This window comes from Leucopleurus acutus (assembly GCF_964270905.1).
Source record: "Leucopleurus acutus genome assembly, chromosome: 3".
In the NCBI taxonomy this organism is placed as follows: Eukaryota; Metazoa; Chordata; class Mammalia; order Artiodactyla; family Delphinidae; genus Leucopleurus; species Leucopleurus acutus.
In genome coordinates this window covers 17,344,905-17,363,447 of record NC_139145.1, presented here as the reverse complement: position 1 = coordinate 17,363,447, position 18,543 = coordinate 17,344,905, and the positions used below count along the sequence as shown (strand labels likewise).

Genomic DNA, 18,543 nt, shown 5'->3' with positions numbered 1-18,543 from the left:
GCGCGACGAGACGCGCATCCGGCGCCCCCCTCTCGTGCGAGCGCCCAGCCGGCCGACCCCGGGGCGAGGCAGCTGGGGTCGCAGGGTGGGAGTTCGTTAGTGCAAAAGCGGGGTACGGGACTGGGGTCCGGGCCCCAGGCCCAACGGCGGCAGGTTAGTGGCGGCACGAAAGACTTGGACATGCTCCCGGCGCCGCGGGGGTGGCTTCGGGTGCAGGAAGTATGCAGTCCCGCAGCCCCCAGTTTGTCACGGGATGGCTCTAGGGAGAAAAGGAGTATAGGCGGCGCGAGGGAGGGGAGCACTTGTACTTTCAGGTCTGCTAGGACTGCGGATAATAGGCTAGGGACACCTCATCACAACCCAGAGCCCGGTACTGTTCCCGTAGGGAACTAACTGCCGCCACACCCCTCCCCCTTCTGGCGGGTAAGTCGAGCGAACGGTTTGAAGGAAGACGCATGCGTGTGAAACTCAAACCGCTAAGGCTCGCATAATCGCGGTAAGGCGCAGGCGCAAAAAAGCCCGGCGGGTTTAAGGAGGTGGGCGGGGCTGACCCAAATACGCATGCGTATAATAATTTACTGGCGGGAGGTGGGCCGGCTCATAGTATTACGCATGCGCCCGAGCTCTGTGTGACGCAAGGGGGCGGTGCGGGAACCTAGCTGCGCGTGCGCAGAGCTTGTTCAAAGGGCCTTATTTAGGTTGCGCAGGCGCCCGCTAGCCATTTCGTCTCAGCCGCGCTGTAGTTGTGTGTGCAGGTGAGTGTTTGGTGTTCCGTATTTACCACCTAGCGGCCCCCGACGATGCCAGTTTTGCGAGGATTTCTTGTCCCAAGGTCTCTGTAGAGGCTGCGGGGGCTTTAGCAAGGTGCGGGCTACCGTTAGACACCAGGAATGGTTCGCCGAGTCGTGGCAGGGCCGCTGAGGCCTGCAGGCCGCGCCGACTCTATTGTGTGAGATGTCGGAGGAGGCGGAGCGGAAGCGGCCGCCGCCATTTCCTTGCCTCCACGCTGGCGCTAGGCCGGGTGCCCCCTCGGCTTGGGGCACTGGTACCTGGTGCGCAGAGCGGCCTCGGGGACCCGGCCGCTGGCCAACTGGGCGTTCGGTGTTGGAGTCGCCTGGGTCGGAACGTCCGCACGGGCTCGACCTTTATGGAGGCGCCGCAGGCCGGCAGGGCGTTTCGAGATCAGAGGGCTGTTTAATTTTAACATTTTTCAGGTCTGACCCTCATCCTCATCTTGCAGGGTGTTTCGACGCCAGGACCCCCTAAGAGACGATGATGTTGGGCACCGAAGGCGGCGAGGGATTCGTGGTGAAGGTCCGGGGCTTGCCTTGGTCTTGCTCGGCCGACGAAGTGCAGCGGTTTTTTTCTGGTGAGTCTGAAGCGCAGGCGGGAGTTCAGCCCGGGCTGCAGGGCGGGCGGGGAGGCGGCGGCGGCGGCGGGGTGGGGGGTGGGGGCGCAGAGCCCAGGGCGCCCCCTGGTGGGGCGCGGGCGGCAGCGGTTCCCGCTGTCCTGCTCGCGCCCGGCCGGCCGCTGTTACGCAATGGAAATTGCGAAAGCCCCACCCGCCCGGCCCTCTTGGGGGAATGCGGCCTCTCTGGCGGATTTTTTTTTTCTTCATTAAGTATTAGTCATTCTGTGGATGTCTTTTAGAAAGGATAAATGGGGATAGATGGGGTTTCCCTTTCAACCTTGAGAACTTTGCCCAGCAGCTGAACAAATATAACACCTTTCCAGTTTTGGCGTTTATTTGAAAAGGCATTCTGCTTTGGAAAGATAAAATGTCGTTTCTTAATTTAAGACAATTTTCCTAATCAAGATTTTGTAACTGAAGAGCTCTTTCTCATAGTTCTTGATCTGGCTCACTTTACAGTTGAGGACACTGAAGCCCAGGAAAGTTTTCTTGCCTATGTAGTTTTTTCCCCAGTATGCAGGTTTCCTGAATAACGTCTGCCAAATGTCCTTGTTCTCATTATTAGCGTAAGATGAGATTGAAAGATATATTTGGGAGAAATTTACAGGTTTTAGAAGGATATTGTAGTATTGACTTACTATCTGAATTTAGTGTGTAACGGAAAACGACCTGTAAAACAAGAACCAAGTACACTGGAAGCCACCTTGCAGTGGGCAAGACTGGGTTTGGCTTCAGCTGTGCAACTTGGAGCATTTTAGCTTGGTAACATTGATCCCCTTTCAGGTGAGTATTGGCCCTGCAATTCGGATACGAGCAAGAAATTGTAATGTTGCTGCTAGTAAGGTAAAACTGTCAAATACCCTAAATCAAAACTCCAAACCACGTTTATTCAGAAAATGCCATAAAATCACAAGGTCCAGACGTAAAAGTTTACTGAGGAGTTATAAAAAGGATGTTTAATGGACACTTGAATAGTGAGGACTTGGAGATAACTTTATTAAGAAAGTGCTTTGAGTATTGGATTTTCTCGATAGATTGGGAATATATTTAGGGAATAAGAAAGTTTGGTCATAAGAGGAAAACTGCTTAATTACTGAAAGAGACACCCTAGGAGTTAGTAATACCTTGCTCATTTTAGGCTTTGCAAATGCTCTGCTTTGTAGAGGGGGTGTGTATAGGCATTTCATCACCCAGAGGTGGTTTTTAGTTTTAAATTTTGTATTAACAGTTGTTTTCTTTCCAGACTGCAAAATTCAAAATGGGGCTCAAGGTATTCGTTTCATCTACACCAGAGAAGGCAGACCGAGTGGCGAGGCTTTTGTTGAACTTGAATCAGAAGATGAAGTCAAATTGGCCCTGAAAAAAGACAGAGAAACTATGGGACACAGATATGTTGAAGGTTTGATTTACATTGCCCTAGTAACAGTAAATAAAACATTAAACAAATAGAAATCTATCTTACCCCTTCTGAATTTTAGGTATTTGACCGCATGGAAATGGTCATCTAAGAGTTTATGGCAGCTCTACCTAGATTATCTAAAGACCCAGGAAGTCTGAACTTGGTTTTCTAACTTTCCAAAGTTGACTAATTCTAAGCACCTCTTTCAGTATTCAAGTCAAACAACGTTGAAATGGATTGGGTGTTGAAGCATACTGGTCCAAATAGTCCTGACACGGCCAATGATGGCTTTGTACGGCTTAGAGGACTCCCCTTTGGATGTAGCAAGGAAGAAATTGTTCAGTTCTTCTCAGGTATGTAGTCCTGTTTGTTGCTGAGCAGTGAGTTCTGGCTAGCCTCTGGCAACATGTGATTGAATAGACCTTAAGTTGAGTAGCTTAGATATTTAAACAGGTTGTGAGTATATGCAGATGAATTAATGTTTTCTTTTTCCTGGAGACCTTCAAATAATTTAAGCCCATCTTAAAGGTGGATTAATTAAGTACTTCCAAAATGCTAACTGCCTATATTTAGTATTGTAGTTCAGAGTAGATCTTTGAGGATTGTCCTCAACAACTTAACTACTTTCCTCACATTGCTGTACAGCTAAGTACTTCAAGTTAAAGGTAAGATCCCTTAACATTAGATTAGTATGTTAGGTTGTTGTAATTTATGGCAAGTGTCTGTATCGTAAGAGACACTGGGTCATGGGACCAGAAATTCTCTAATGATCTCATTCTGTTTATAAAAAAAAACTTACGGAAACAATTGGTTAGCCAGGGAATTAAACTTACTGAAAGTCAATCTAATATAAGTGTAGGTTGAATGTAGTCTTTGTATCTGAAGTACAGAAAGTGTTTTGAAATTGTTTTGGGCCTAAAGTATTTGAATGTTTAGCAGAATGTTAGAGCATATATTTTAAATACTGTTACTTAATATTCATGTTGTGATAAACTGGAATTAAGAACAAGAAATCCTTTCATGGTTTAGTGTAGTATGTGTTAAATTCTTGACTTAACTAGATACATATCAAGTCCTAATATTTTGCCAGAATTTTTGCAATCAAGTCTGTTTTTATTGTTTTTGTCTAAATTGGTGAGAATTGAATGCTATCTGTCAACATCGTTAAATATGAACATAATTTCATATCTTCTAGGAAAGTGCTTTAAGTCCTTTTTGTAAGCTTGGGAATGTTTCCACGGAAAGGATTTTTCATAGACGGAATTTCCAGAAGTGAATCTTACTACTATTAGAGCATAAGAGTGCATGATTGTGCTGTGTTAGATCAGTTGTTTGTTGAAAGCTTAGATTGTATGTTTGTCAATTATATGACTAAACAATGTTTCAATTTGTATATTAAATGTTTAAATATGTAATTTCTTAAAACTGAAGTTCCACTAACTTTAAAACATTGCAATATGAAATGAGGTGAAAGGTGTATCTTGAATTTAGTAAAACTGTTGTCTTTAATGCTTGAAAATTTGTTAAGTTCTTGTATAATTTTCAACATTAAGTTGCATAGATAAATAAGTATTCTTAATTGTTGAATTCTTAATGCATCCTGTGTTCAGCAAGTTTTTTCTTACATACCATGTCATGGGGTGTGTTAAGAATTAATAGTTTGTTATAATGGAACTTCATATTACTGCAATGAATTTTTAAAGAGTACTTGTTGAAAGCATACCGTTCACCTAAAGTTAAAATTCTGGTGTATTTAAAGCTATAAGAAGAATCATTTCTGGGCTTGTGATGTTAATATTGCCCCCCTACTGGGGTTATTTGTCCTTGGGTTGAAGGGTTGGAAATCGTGCCAAATGGGATAACATTGCCGGTGGACTTCCAGGGGAGGAGTACGGGGGAGGCCTTCGTGCAGTTTGCTTCACAGGAAATAGCTGAAAAGGCTCTAAAGAAACACAAGGAAAGAATAGGGCACAGGTGGGGATGGATGGTTGGTTGGATTTGTCACTTTTCTTATGGTAAACAATTAAATCCATATTCTCTCTGCTTAGAATCAAGGAAGAAAATCTGATTCCTAGTCCCAATTACTTGATGTTTTGCCACAATTTTCAAACTTCTATGTCAAAGTTCCATAGTGCTTTCAGATTAAATTATAGGTTTTGAAATTGTCCCCAGTTAATTTGGTCTACTTTACAATTTTGTAGGATTCCTAATTAACCCCAGTCACTGGAGTTGAGAGACTATGGTTTTAAAAATGTTAATGCAAACCTGGCTTTAGCTGTAATAACTCCACCTAGTAAATTAATATTACCATAAGAAAATGTGATACTTTCTGATCTTGTTTTTAAAGTTGAAATGCAACAAACTTTCTTGCTGTATAAATGTTTTCTGCATATGTATTAATAAGCATAGCTTTCAAGAAATTGTCACAAAAGGTTTTATTCTCTTTGCTTGTGACTATTTTTCATTGAAGCATGCGCTTACCTATGCTGATTCCTACTAAAAGCATAGGCTGGGGTATTTATTGGCAGAAGGAAATGTGTAGTGTGGGCTAGACTGTTGGTGGAGGCTGGCTTTTTAGCTCACTTGCTATACATAATGCCAATGGATTTAAGACATGAAATGTTGAAAGTTGAGTGGAATTCTTTCCCTCCTAAGACATTTATTTACAGTACTCCTCTCTACCCCTAAGGTTGGGCTCTCTGCCTCAGAGGAGTGAATTTTTTTTCTATAAAGTTTACATTAAATCTTAAAATTGAGTGAATTTCTGGTCATTGCCTGTACAAATATAAGAAATCTGGCTTTAAATATTAGTCAGTTTCATGGCTATGACTACATTGTTTTCTGTGTAACTGAATACCTGTATGAAATGAACTAATGTTTTCTCTCCCTTCCCCACTCCCTTTCCTCTTGAACAATGCTTTAGGTATATCGAAATCTTTAAGAGCAGTCGAGCTGAAGTTAGAACTCACTATGATCCACCACGAAAACTTATGGCCATGCAGCGGCCAGGTCCCTATGACAGACCTGGGGCTGGCAGAGGGTATAACAGCATTGGAAGAGGAGCTGGCTTTGAAAGGATGAGGCGTGGTGCGTACGGTGGAGGTATGTGTGTTGCGCAGGTGTCACGAGGTCTGTTCTTTATGTGACTTATTTAGTGATTGTACTTCTTGCCTTTCAGGTTATGGAGGCTATGATGATTATAATGGCTATAATGATGGCTATGGATTTGGGTCAGATAGATTTGGAAGAGGTAAGGTAAGAATTGAATTTCTCATCTGAGGGATACTTAACTCTTGTTCATTTAGACCTCAATTATTGTTTTTCAGGAATGTCAGATCACAGATACGGGGATGGTGGCTCTACTTTCCAGAGCACAACAGGACACTGTGTACACATGCGGGGATTACCTTACAGAGCTACTGAAAATGACATTTATAATGTAAGTGTAGGATAAATTCATAAGTTGTATATCTCAGTATAACAGTAAAAACATGGTTCTTATTCTACTTAAGTGAAGCAGCATGTTAAAGTTTTGTTTCCTGTAACAATATTTGACTTGATTCTCTGAAATACCTTATATTTAGTTTTTTTCACCACTCAACCCTGTGAGAGTACATATTGAAATTGGTCCCGATGGCAGAGTAACTGGTGAAGCAGATGTCGAGTTTGCAACTCATGAAGATGCTGTGGCAGCTATGTCAAAAGACAAAGCAAATATGCGTAAGTGTGATTTAAGGATCTTCAGGTCTCTTATAGGTAGTTGTGTGACTGATTACGATAAAGGAATAGTAAGGATGAGAAAAATTTGTAATCCAATAATAGGGTTCTACGGGATGTTTAAAAAGTGTGTGGTGTGGGTTTTTAAAGTTAGTATGATTAAAAAATTTGTGATAAGAACACTAAGGTATATGCTTAACTGACAAAGCAATTTAGGTGAATGTTTAAGACTGCTTTTTGAAACTTGCATAAAGTAAATCACCTGAGAGAAGCAGCTAGAATTTTTTTTTTTACTAAAAGTATTTATAGTTCACAGATCTACTTAAAAGAACTAAAAGTGCTTATCTTTTTCTTTCACCAACAAACATTTTCAACTTTTTTTTTCTCATTTCAGAACACAGATATGTAGAACTCTTCTTGAATTCTACAGCAGGAGCAAGCGGTGGTGCTTACGGTAGCCAAATGCTAGGAGGCATGGGTTTGTGTAAATATCACTTTAGTGTCTTTTTTTAAGCTAACCTTGTATGCCTTTTCTCTCATTTCAGAACACAGATATGTAGAACTCTTCTTGAATTCTACAGCAGGAGCAAGCGGTGGTGCTTATGGTAGCCAAATGATGGGAGGCATGGGCTTGTGTAAATATCGTTAGTTTTTTTAAAAACCAAAACGTTTATATCTGTATAAGTCAATTATATAAGTTAATTTATATATAAGGAGTTAAGCATAATTTAGGCAAAGAAAAGTTTAGATTTGAATAGTATGTGTGCCTTAAATCATTGTTACATAAAACTGTTAGATAACAAATTAGTTTGAAGTACTTTGGGGGGAGGGGACTACAGAAAGAAACTAGTTGAATTGTCTATAAGTATGAAGTATAAATCTAAAAGTAATATTTAGCAAAAAGCATAGGATCAAAATAAATTCTGGGGCATAATCAGGTGTTTAGTGATACCTGTGTATTGACCTACCCTTAATATATCGAATTATGGGGGAAAATCCCACTAAATCCAGTTAAACATTTTCATAAGGTCTTGTCAAAATGCCTCTACTTACGGAAACGTGGATTCAGTCCTGCTGATGTGTATGCTGTTGGCCTTGTGGTTTATAAGTGTTTGACTAGCTCAAATGATGGATAGAAAGGTAGTCTGGTCATAGACAGTAGGCAGAAGGAGGGCACAGAGGGTTATATATAGTGATGTAAGATCAAGACTGGAAAATAATAGATTAGAATTACAAGCCCGGTACCACCAGGTACCACATTACATAAGGAACAAGGTTCTAATGTTCTCTTAACTTAACAGCAAACCAGTCCAGTTATGGCGGCCCAGCCAGCCAGCAGCTGAGTGGTGGTTATGGAGGCGGCTATGGTGGCCAGAGCAGCATGAGTGGATATGGTAAGTGTGTTTTTTAATATACTTGAGTAAGTTTCAGGCAGGTTTCTTTAGTTGGGAATATTCAGGCTCCTTTTTGGTGAAGTTGGGTTATTAAATGTATGCTCTTGATTCTAATATAACTTCAAATAGCTTTAACTTTCAGAATCAATCATTGGGAGGGGGAAGTATTCTATGAATTCAAAATAGTCATTATTGCAACTTTGAATAATGTCGAGCCAGAAAACATCTGCCTCCGTTTGTTAAAACATTAAATAAAATTGTTCACTTTTTCTGTCTTTTTGTTAGCAATAAATCCATTTTAGATGGAGGGAGAATTTTAAATAATAGAATGGTGGTTGGGTTTAGGACCGTATTTACTAGTCAGTTAACCTAGGATTGGTTTTATTAATTATTTTTTCAATTGGTCTAAAGAATGGTGATTTTGGTATTATAGTCTTACCCTACAAAATCCTTTTGCAGACCAAGTTTTACAGGAAAACTCCAGTGATTTTCAATCAAACATTGCATAGGTAAATATTTTCTCGAAAAGTATAATTTAAATTCCCAATAGCAAATACTGATATGTTGTAGTAACACTTTCTATAGCAGTCAATGGCTCTGATTTAACTCCATGGAGGCTGCCATTTTGGGCACAGTGAGTTGCCTTTAGTCCAACTTCGTCGTCTCACTTCCTGCCCGCCATGAATAGGAAAAGCAAGAGATTGCCCCTGTGCTCCCTATTCATATATGCTATTCGATGGACACATTGTGAATGTTTATGGTAAATTTTTTTTTAAAATGCTTTGTTTAGCTTTAAAAACAACATGAAGTAATTTTGCAATTTTTGAAAAACACTAGTTTTCCTTTAAACTTAATTTTCCACGTTGATCCTGAAGCATCCAATTAAATGGTAGCACAAGAGTCTGGCAAGTTGGTACTGCAGAGAAAAGGGGTTAATTGAGATTTGTTTGGAGTCGGGAGTCCCTTTTCCCAAACATGCTTCTCGCCACTTGGACAGCAGCCATTTGTACTCGTATACTTTTTAAACTTTTTCTTGGAATGCTATATTTTAGTTGACTGATAATCTGATACTCATCCTGACTTGTCAAATTGATCTCTTTGCAGGCAGCCAAGGAACAGTGAACAGCAGCTACTACAGTAGTGGAAGCCGAGCATCTATGGGAGTGAACGGAATGGGAGGGATGTCTAGCATGTCCAGTATGAGTGGTGGATGGGGAATGTAATTGATCCTGATCACTGACTCTTGGTCAACATTTTTTACAAAACTTAAGTTTTAACAGTTTTGCAATACAAACTTGTGGTTTATGCTTACTCTAAGTGGAAATCAGGATTGTTTTAAAGACTTAAGGTTCAGTATTTTTGAACACAAACATTCATTTAGGATGTAACTAGGTTGAGTAATCTGTTACTGTTAAATAATTTTCAGCTTTTCTCAAGTTAGTTATATTGTAGGATGTACTTAAGCAGTAGGTGTATTTAGGTTAAAGCAGTTGAATTATGTTAAATGTTGCTTACACCACATTACATTGAACACTGTTTGGATGCATTGTTGAAAGACGTGCTTTTTTGTGAAACTCAATATAGGAGCTGTGTCTACAATTAAAAGTGAAACATTTGGCATGTTTGTTAATTCTAGTTTCATTTAATAACCTCTATGGCACGTAAGTTTAAGCTTTTTTTTAAGTTAATGGGGAAAATTTGAGACGCAATACCAATACTTCAGGATTTTGGTCTTGGTGTTTGTTTGAAATTCTGAGGCCTTGATTTAAATCTTTTCATTGTATTGTGATTTTCCTTTTAGGTGTATTGCGCTAAGTGAAACTTGTTGAATAAATCTTCCTTTTAAAAACTGCACTTTGTCTTGTCTGTGCTTCAGTGTCATGTGGACTGTTTCTTGGTGATCTATTCCTGCCTGGGGCGTAGGTGAACAGTGGCCCACGTCTCTGGCTGTGGCAGACAGGCTCGGCAGTTGTGGCCATTTTGTAGATGTCTTCAGACCTCTCTTCCCTCCAGTGCAACTGAAGGTAAACGTAGCTCTGGGGCCCTGTGGAAGGGCTTGTATGTCTGGCCTGGCTGCACAGGATCTGATCTGAATTTTTACCTTTGACTTGCTAAGCACTTGCACAAAGCCAAGGGGGAGGCAGAAGTCTCCTCACTGCATGCTATGCATGTCCATGGAAGCCTTTTGAGCATGGCTGAGGAAGTGCCAGAGGCAAGGGGTGGCTGACTAGAGCTACCCTTTCCTAGTCTGATGGCATCTTTTGAATTTTGTTTATATGGGGTATCTTCTAGAAGGAGCTAGCTCATAGAGAACTTTCACATTGAGGTTTCAACCTTTATTTTTACTTCATTCCTCAAGATCAAAACTACTTAAGAGCGACATTATTCCATTTATTTACAAAGCTTCTGAAGTAGAATACCAAGTTGTACTTTAGGAGAACAAATGATTCGTTTAAATCAGTAATTGAAACCATTATCGTATATAAAAACTCAATGACATTTGCTTAGGAAAGTAGTAAGCAGTTCTTAGAAGTGTAGTTCTAGGATTCCCTTCAGATACTTAACACTAGTTTGGGAATTGCCACTCATTCATCCCTCTAATAGAAAAAGTTCGCTGTATTGAGGTTAGAATTAAGAATCGGAGCTGTGAATATAGGCTTGTGCTGTTTGAAGCCACATGTGTACATTTTTACTTGCTGTGACTGCTGAAGGTTTCCTCTTGGGTGAGGTGAGTATGGGGAGTGTACTCTGAAAAATTGTGTGGAATGATTATTTACAGACTGTAGATGGCAGCATTGCGTGAAGGGCCCTGCAGTCTGCCTGCCCTGCCACATGCTCTCTGAAGGCTGGGTGCATACCTTCAGTTGGGTTGGGGATACAGGAGTGTTGTACTTGATAATTTTCTGGGGAGGCACTGTTGAGCATTGGTGTTCAGCTGCTGCCCCTGAGATCTTTACTGAGTTACTCCATGTCTGGGGAATTGGACACAAGGAGGGTTCCTTCCCCTGGTCCTCTAGTTTTTCACAAGGAACATCTTTGTTGAAAAAGATGCCTTATTGGAGGAAGAAAAGGGACTAGAATTAGAAACTTGAACTCTAGAAACATTGTGGTTCTTTGGAACCTTGTGAAAATCTGTAGTTTGGAATGAATGCAGCTTTGGAGCTGGGCACACAGTTTTGGAGGCTGGCCATACAGATTCGTGTTTTTCTGTAAGATGTTAGGAAAAACTCTGAACTTTTTGGCCAACCCAAATATATAAGGGAACGACTTGGGCTTTGGTGACAGGTACTTTCTCTGTGCTTGTTGGACTTATCAGCCCAACTTGTCCTTGGCTCAACTGGGCAGAGCAGCCTGCACCCCAGAATACAGCAGGCTCAGGTCTTCACCTCGAAGGCAGTCGCCCTCACCAAGGGCCTCGTCCTGAAATGGGGGTTGCTTTGGGCATCCTGTGAAGCTGACACAGCTTCATTTTCTGCACCAGAATGAAAAATAAATGATTTTATTGCAGGGCTAATGATGGGTATTCATGAGTGTGAAACAGCAAATTTCTTGACTCGGTGAAAAATAAATGATTTTACTGCAGGGCTAATAATGATGGATATTAATTCACAAGAGTGTGAAACAGCAAATTTCTTGACTATGAAAAATAAATGATTTTATTGCAGGGCTAATGATGGATATTCACAAGGGTGTGAAATAGCAGATTTCTTGATTCTGAAGCAGGGAAAGCATGCTGGGGCAGCGGGGAGGGAAAGGAATTGATTCACTAGTGGGTCTGCTGCAAAATAGGTTAATTCTTTGGAAACTGAAAAATGACAATAGCAAAATCATGAAGGTTACATCTGAACCAAAGCCAGTGGTGTCAAGGGAGAATTTCAATCCAGAGGAGCTGAATCCATACAATTTGGAAAGGAGAGGCGCGCAGTTTCTGGTTCCCGCATGTTGTGTTCCAGAGTGACAGCAGCCCAGGCGAGGATCTTGTTCTCTTGGGAAACTAACCTCCCAAGTCCCTGGCCACCTCGAGACCCAAAGAGTTTGGCACTGCTCTGAGGCTGCCCACGCCCATGAAGACAGGCTGGCAACTGGTCCAGAAAGCAGGCCCTGCTGATGCCCCCACCTTAGGAGCCGGTGGAGGAGGAGCAGCGCTGAAGGAGCAGCGTGTGGCAGCTGTCGCACACACGTACTGGCTTGGGGTAGGAGGGCAGGGCCAGCTCATTACTGGAGCACGTGTTGCAGAAGATGTGGCCACAGTTTCGGCAGTGGTGCTAGAGGATGGAAAAGAACTCACGCTCAGAACACGCTGAGCTGCCTGGGTCTGCACACCTGCTCTAGTTTATCGACCTTTAAAAGTTTAATGCTTTAAAATCCCTCCCTCATGTATCAGTGAGGCATGTACCAATTTGGAATGGGTTCCTGTAGACCTTGTTTCTACATTTATGTTCCTGTAAAATCCATGGAGTTTTGGAGGGGTGAGTTAAGGTTCTTTTTTTTGTGTTTTATTGGACTTGACAGCTCTTAACTCACTGAGTTGGTAGTCCGTGCTACTTAAAGAGCCTGGGTTCATTCTCTGCAATCGCTACATTCTATGGTGGTGACCCAAGGTTTCTTTAGCCAGCCCCTCATGAGAAGGGCATCTTGCTTTTGTAAACAGGGCTGCTGTTTGAACCTTGGGCACATGGCAGACGCCAAGACAAGGACCTGTGTGTCCCTCTATACATCACTTCTGCCAACTGCCCCCTACTCCCCCAGTCAGGCTAGACAATGGACCTTGAACTGGGCCATTCAGTGTGGGGAGCCTTAGTAAAGGCTCTATTTTGTGTGAGATCTGTATCCTGCCCCTGTCCTGCCCAACTGGTCAATAAAGGCCCTGTCAACCCTGGACCAAAGGCTGGGCCCAAGACCTTCTCTTCCGGAACCTGAAGACAGGCTACACAGGCATTCACTGGGGGCAAGTGCCCTGCCCAGATTGCCAGTTACCTTTTGGTGCCACCTGGATGCCTGTCCTGAGACTTAAATTGCCCATGGGTTCCCCATAGATTCTGTTTTTGCCTAACTTAGATTTTGGTCCTATTGCTTCCAAAGAATTTTCAGTTGATATACACACTTAGACCATTTCTGCAAACAAGCAGCCCCAACTCCCAAATCATTGAGAGGACTGTGATGGAGACAAGGCCTGTAACTTACCGGCTGGGGTCCCTGAAAGGGGGCAGGCTGGAAGGTTGTCTGCATGAGCCAGCAGACCAGTGAGCATGAACACAATGCAGTGGGCCTAGCCCCACAGGCCTTTTCCAGAACCAGAGGAAGGAGAGCCCAGGCAGGGCACGAACTCAGCCCCTGGGCGAGCGAGTGCAGGGCTACCCCACATACCTTTCTCCGGGAAATGGAAAACTCCTTTTCACACTGCTTACAGTGCGTAGCTTCATCGTCTTTCAGCCAAGTATGGCCCTGAGGAGGAAAGAACAACACAGAATCCCACTTTACAGCTTGGTTCCTGATGAACCTTTAGGTGTGTTCATCCTTCAACCCAGCATCTGCTGTCCCTTCCTAATAGCACCTGGTCTGCTTTTGCGGGACTGCCTCTTCTCCACTAGAAGTGGCCTCATGGGACTGTCCCCACCCTGACCACAGCTGGAGCTCATGTGCTGCAGCCTGCCCGCCCTCTGGCTTCCTGGTCTCCACAGGTTGCCCCCAGTCCTCAAGCCAGATTCTCCAGCCTTCCGTTAACCTGAGACTCACCCACCCCCTTTCAATAAATGCCCTGTGGCTGAGGTAACCAGAATCAGGATCTGGTTAACTCCAACCCTGGCTGAGACATTATCCAAAGTGCCTCCTGAACTGGCAGGAGGAAGAAGGGCCAACCCTGTCAGCCAGACTAGAAAATCTGTGACAACAGTCCCCACCGTGAGACAGAAGGCAACATGCTGTGGAGACAGGAAGCCCTTCCCCATACACACTGACCCCCAGTCCTCAGGGCATCGTGGGAGGCAGATGTCTCCATTCTGCCCAGGAGCCAACTGAGGCTTAGAGAGATGCTTTTGGAGGTCTTTCTAAGGGAAAACCTAGGATATGTGATTTATTCAGCCTCAGGGACTGAGGTGGTCAGGGGTCAAGGGCCCTGTGTACTTTCACGGCTCCTTGGCTTTTGTTGGCCATCACTTTCCTGATGACACAGATCTTATGATTGGGAGCTGCAGCACCACACCCAGGGCTTTCAACCTTGGGTTCACTAGTTCCACGCAGCTCTAGAGTCCCATTTTATGATTTTTATCCTCCCTCTGGCACTGTCAGCTGACGTTTTGTGAACACTTCTGTGCAGTGCAGGGGATACAAAGATACACAGCTCACAGCAATGACATCCAAGGAGCTTTCGGTATACAAGGGAGGATACAGTAAACTGATGTGAACCGCAAGTCCAGGCTGCTGTTAGTTGCTGTGACAATTTGCTTCTGACCTGAGGTGCCCTGGTAGTCAGAGACATTAGGATCTCTGCTCTAGCATACGCTGGAGGGTGCCTTGTGAAGAGGGTGTTTGTGCACTGCTGCCACAGCAGAGCTGAAGCTGAAGGCTAGGAGCTCCCGCACCCTCCTCTCCACTCTCTCAGCCCCAGCTTGGTACTGCATGGGGTCACCTGGACCACATGTTCCTGCTCTCCTTAAGCTGTGTGTGCCACTCTGCCCTGCCCAAAATGGTCCAGAAACTTGGCCCAGCTCAGGGCTTAAGTGGTTCCCAGAAATGGCACAGGGCCCTTTAGTGGGCCTCTGGCCCCTCACTTGGAGGGAAAGGTCTTACTCTCACTATTAAAAAAAAAATACCTGGATCTCTTTCTGCCACTTTTCATTTCCTTCATTAGGGTACCTATGATCTAGGCCTAATGTCAAACTACAGCTGACAGCAGAGAAACCAGAACCATAGGACCTCGGTTCCAGCTTGGGCCCTGCCACTTGCAGCATCGTCATCTCAGCCAAGTTACATGGCTCTGAGCAGCATTTTCTTATCTGTAAATAAGTGACAAGAACCACCAATCAACCACACATTCTCACCTGATTTTTGTGAGAAAACCTAAGAGCATGCTAGGATATTAGCACAAGCTGACTAATAGCTATGAGTAGTGATTCTTATGTTAATAACATTAATAATCCAGTACCTTCAGTGCCTTATTTACTTCTTTGATGTCTTCCATCTTCAGCTTTGACCTTAAAAAAAAAAGAGATTCATAGCCTCACTAGAGGGGCTTTCAAACTCGAAGTAAACCCACAAAAACTTTTTGGCTTTGTGAAGTCAACAAGACTTGTAAGAGAGGAGTGTGATAACACGAGTTCTTGTAAAATTATTTCTTTCCACCTTTTTATAATCCCAGAGTCATCTCACTATTGGCTCATGTCTGGTGCAGTCTGAGGCTGAGCCTGTGGACTGAATCTGGCCTAAGAACAAACTTGAATTGGCAAGGATTTAAAAAGACTTTGAAATAGCTGCAAGCATTTAAAAATTGAGAATTATCTCATAAAAGCCCATGTTTCTGGCTTCTCTGGGCAACTATTCCTGAGTGTGACATGTGCTTTAAGTCGGGGTGGGGGAGGGGGGCGCTCCCGTATCAGGCGTGGGCTCCCCCATGGCAGGAACCTGAATCTGTAGGCCTCTCACCAGCCCCTTTCCTGCTGCCTGCCTGCTCTGTCTAGAAAGGCCAGGCTCAGGGGGCATGATTGTTTGTTCTTGTTCCATTCTTTTTAAAAATATTTATTTGGTTGCACCGGATCTTAGTTGCGGCATGTGGGCTCCTTAGTTGCAGCTCACGGGGTCCTTAGTTGTGGCATGCGAACTCTTATTTGCAGCATGCATACTGGATCTAGTTCCCTGACCAGGTATCGAACCCAGGCTCCCGGCATTGGGAATCCTAACAACTGCGCCACCAGGGAAGTCCCCTTGTTCCATTCCTGTTAGTGCAAGAATAATTCCTTAGTTCTCCACATAAAAGACAGGACTGAACATTGTCTAAACTGGAAGAATTAAACCAGATAAAACGAAACATATGTATTTGTCAAAGCCTTTTTTTGAAAGCTGAGATTAGCCTAAACTGTCACTGGATTAGCCTAATCTAAGTGCCGGAGAGGCAGGCCTCTGAGACACAGGCTAGACTTCTAGGGAAGGATTAGGAAACCAAACATCAAGGCCTTTAAAAGAAAAACCACTGTGGCCTTCAGGAGTGCTTGGAGGTGCTCCTTCTGTCCCCTGACTGGCTGCAGAAATAGGCCAGTGGGCTGACAGGGCCAGAGGCTGTCTGGGATGGACAAGGTCAAGATGGCAGCCTCAACATATAAGAACTTTCCTGGGAAATACAATTTGAAAAGAATCCAGATGTTCCCAAGATAAACTGGGCAGCTGTGCCTGTAGTTGGTGGAGGCATCTGAGAACAGGCTTGTCTGTCATCTGGTGTTGGCTTGCAAAAAGAAGGGAGGAGGGGAGAAAGCACTAGCCTTGCCGTGGTATGTATCCCTGACATGGCAACACCTACACAACCCGGCTGTGAAGGACATTCTGAAGCTGGGTCAGGCAGCAGTGCTGGGAGGCTGCCAAGTGTAGGGGTGCGTTTTCAAGACCAGAGCCTGTCCGCTTTTCTGAGGCCTGTGGCCTACTAGGAGTGTGTCTCTGACTCTGTTTGCTGTCTGTCCAACATGAAGAGGACAGGCAGGAGAAAAAGTGGGGCTAGCCACCTGAGAAGGGGGGAGGGCACCCCGAGGACACCTCCCTCTCTGTCTGTCTAAACACCACTGCAAATCCAAGAAGCCAGCACCACGCCAGCCTCCACATCTGGTTCTCATTAGTCTCAGGGACGCCCTCAGACCTGGCCTGTGCTCTGAGTGTGGGGTTGACACCTGGCCTTGCCCACTCTCCAGGAGCTCTCCCCATGGTGGGGGCAGCAGCACAGGGCACTCGGCCTGAGAGGTGGCAGGCAGCCCTCAGGTCACAAGGGACCAGCAGCCCTGGGCTGATCTAGAAAGATATGGTGAGTGGGAGAGGATGGCAAATGGGCAGCATCTTCACGTCAAACTATTGAAAAGACCACATTCCCACCAGAGTCATAACATTTTCCTTTCTTGTTTTTCTTCATACTTTTGTGGGCCAGCCCAGAGCACTGCTTGAAACCTTCCAACTTTCCAGACAGAAAAATCCTAAGGTTGTGCACATGTGTGGACTACTTTAGTGTGTTTCTGGTTTATCCTCACGTTATTTCCTATCTCTGGTCCTTTTCTGGTCACAGTGTCTTCTGCACTGGGCCTGAGCCCGGGCTGTGCTGCTCACTGTGCCTGCATCAGGACTCAGGTGGGAGCAGTGAGTCAACCTGGGGTCTCTGTGTGAGTGATGGAGAAAGAGGAACTTTCGTTTCTCTGACGGACAGCTCTGCTGGGTGCCACACTGCCCCCGTGGGGGCCAGACCCACCTGTGAGGTAAGTGACAGACAGAGCTGGGAGGTAGAGACTGATTCCTGATGACTTTTTTGCTTAAGCAAGCCAGTGTGAGTTGGATATCTGTCACTGGCAACCGAAAGTCCTGACTCAAAGAGAAAAAGCTACACACTGGGTTTAAAAATGCAATCATCACACAAACGGGCAAGTTCCACAATCTGCAGTGTGACCTATCAGACTGTCCAGAGCAACCTGGCAGGACTGGCACACCAGGGAGGACAGCTGTCAAGTTGAAGGGGAGACAGAACCAGCAGGGTCTGCACTCCTTCAGCATCACCCATTGGAGACAGACAGACTCTGCTAGATGTGAGTATCCAGTCTCAAGAGAGGTTCAGTGGTCACCATACTTGCACTGTGGCAGGCTTACATTCTCAAGCCATAGTCCTCCCTCTGGAGCTAAACACACAACCCTCTCATCACCCATCTTGTTCCCTTGGGACACAGATACTAAGTTTGTGAACATGAGGGTTCCAGTCACTAGCAAAGGATATTCTTGATGAATTAATTAACCCAAACCAGTGCTGTGTCCCTGGAGCCTGACTTCCTGGGTTTAGTATGTGTGTGGGGGCGTCACCATTGAATAGCTGGCAGGCCTCCCCGACTGGCCTTCCCTCCTCTGACAAGAGGACACAGGTTTGGGGCTTGAGTGATGCAGTGGGTAGGCTGGTGTGACTCTCCAGGGGGAGGGAGGCCTAGTGGCCCTAATGGAGGCGGCAGACAAGGGGAGTGGGGTTCTTACTGGCTGAGGTGCAGACCCATTTCCTGGAGGGCTTGTTCCTGCTCGTCACAAACCTTCTGTAACTCTGTCTTCTCATCCCGGAGCTCCCGCAGCTCCTAAAGTGAACAAACCAGGTGCTTGACACAGACTTGAAAGTCTTTTTTTTTTAAGGTTTAGTAATCATAGTGACAAGCAGGTTGGAATATTTTTCTTTTTTTTTTTTCTGTTGTGTTTTTTCTTTTTTGGCCACTCTGCGAGGCATGCAAGATCTTCATTCCCTGACCAGGGATCAAACCTGTGTCCCCTGCAGTGGAAGCGCCAAGTCTTAATCACTGGACCGCTAGGGAAGTCCCTGGAATGTTTTTCAAGAGCAAGAAACAGTTTTGTTGTATTAACCTTCTTCAAGACAGGGTTATTTCATAGGTTCCCTCATGTTTCACCAG

At 44.4% G+C, this 18,543-nt stretch overlaps 2 protein-coding genes across 10 annotated transcripts in view; one reads left to right on the top strand and one right to left on the bottom strand.

The window, feature by feature from the left end:
* Window positions 1-848: 848 nt before the first annotated feature.
* On the top strand, window positions 849-9,771 carry HNRNPH1 (heterogeneous nuclear ribonucleoprotein H1). Of its 8 annotated transcripts, none has more exons than XM_082836833.1 (13): window positions 859-1,369; window positions 2,655-2,810; window positions 3,020-3,163; window positions 4,646-4,784; window positions 5,734-5,912; window positions 5,989-6,060; window positions 6,116-6,249; window positions 6,395-6,530; window positions 6,922-6,981; window positions 7,073-7,132; window positions 7,829-7,921; window positions 8,381-8,430; window positions 9,026-9,155. In XM_082836833.1, the coding sequence occupies exons 1-12, from the start codon at window positions 1,273-1,275 to the stop codon at window positions 8,428-8,430; spliced, it is 1,320 nt and encodes a 439-aa protein (XP_082692959.1). In that variant the 5' UTR covers window positions 859-1,272; the 3' UTR covers window positions 9,026-9,155. The 8 variants fall into 8 exon arrangements, with proteins under 8 accessions (XP_082692957.1, XP_082692955.1, XP_082692956.1 ...); XM_082836832.1 differs by having other exon boundaries at window positions 868-1,369; window positions 7,073-7,162; XM_082836829.1 differs by lacking the exon at window positions 8,381-8,430 and having other exon boundaries at window positions 851-1,369; window positions 5,734-5,897; window positions 7,073-7,162; window positions 9,026-9,771.
* Window positions 9,772-11,390: 1,619 nt separating this feature from the next.
* Window positions 11,391-18,543, bottom strand: part of RUFY1 (RUN and FYVE domain containing 1) — a 47,194-nt gene continuing 40,041 nt past the window's right edge. For both annotated transcript variants that reach the window (XM_082836656.1, XM_082836657.1), the window contains exons 14-17: window positions 18,122-18,216; window positions 15,066-15,114; window positions 13,289-13,366; window positions 11,391-12,186 (exon numbers count right to left, since the gene is read on the bottom strand). In XM_082836656.1, the coding sequence (XP_082692782.1) occupies window positions 12,040-12,186; window positions 13,289-13,366; window positions 15,066-15,114; window positions 18,122-18,216 (369 nt within the window). In that variant the 3' untranslated portion in view covers window positions 11,391-12,039. The remainder of the gene's footprint in view (window positions 12,187-13,288; window positions 13,367-15,065; window positions 15,115-18,121; window positions 18,217-18,543) is intronic.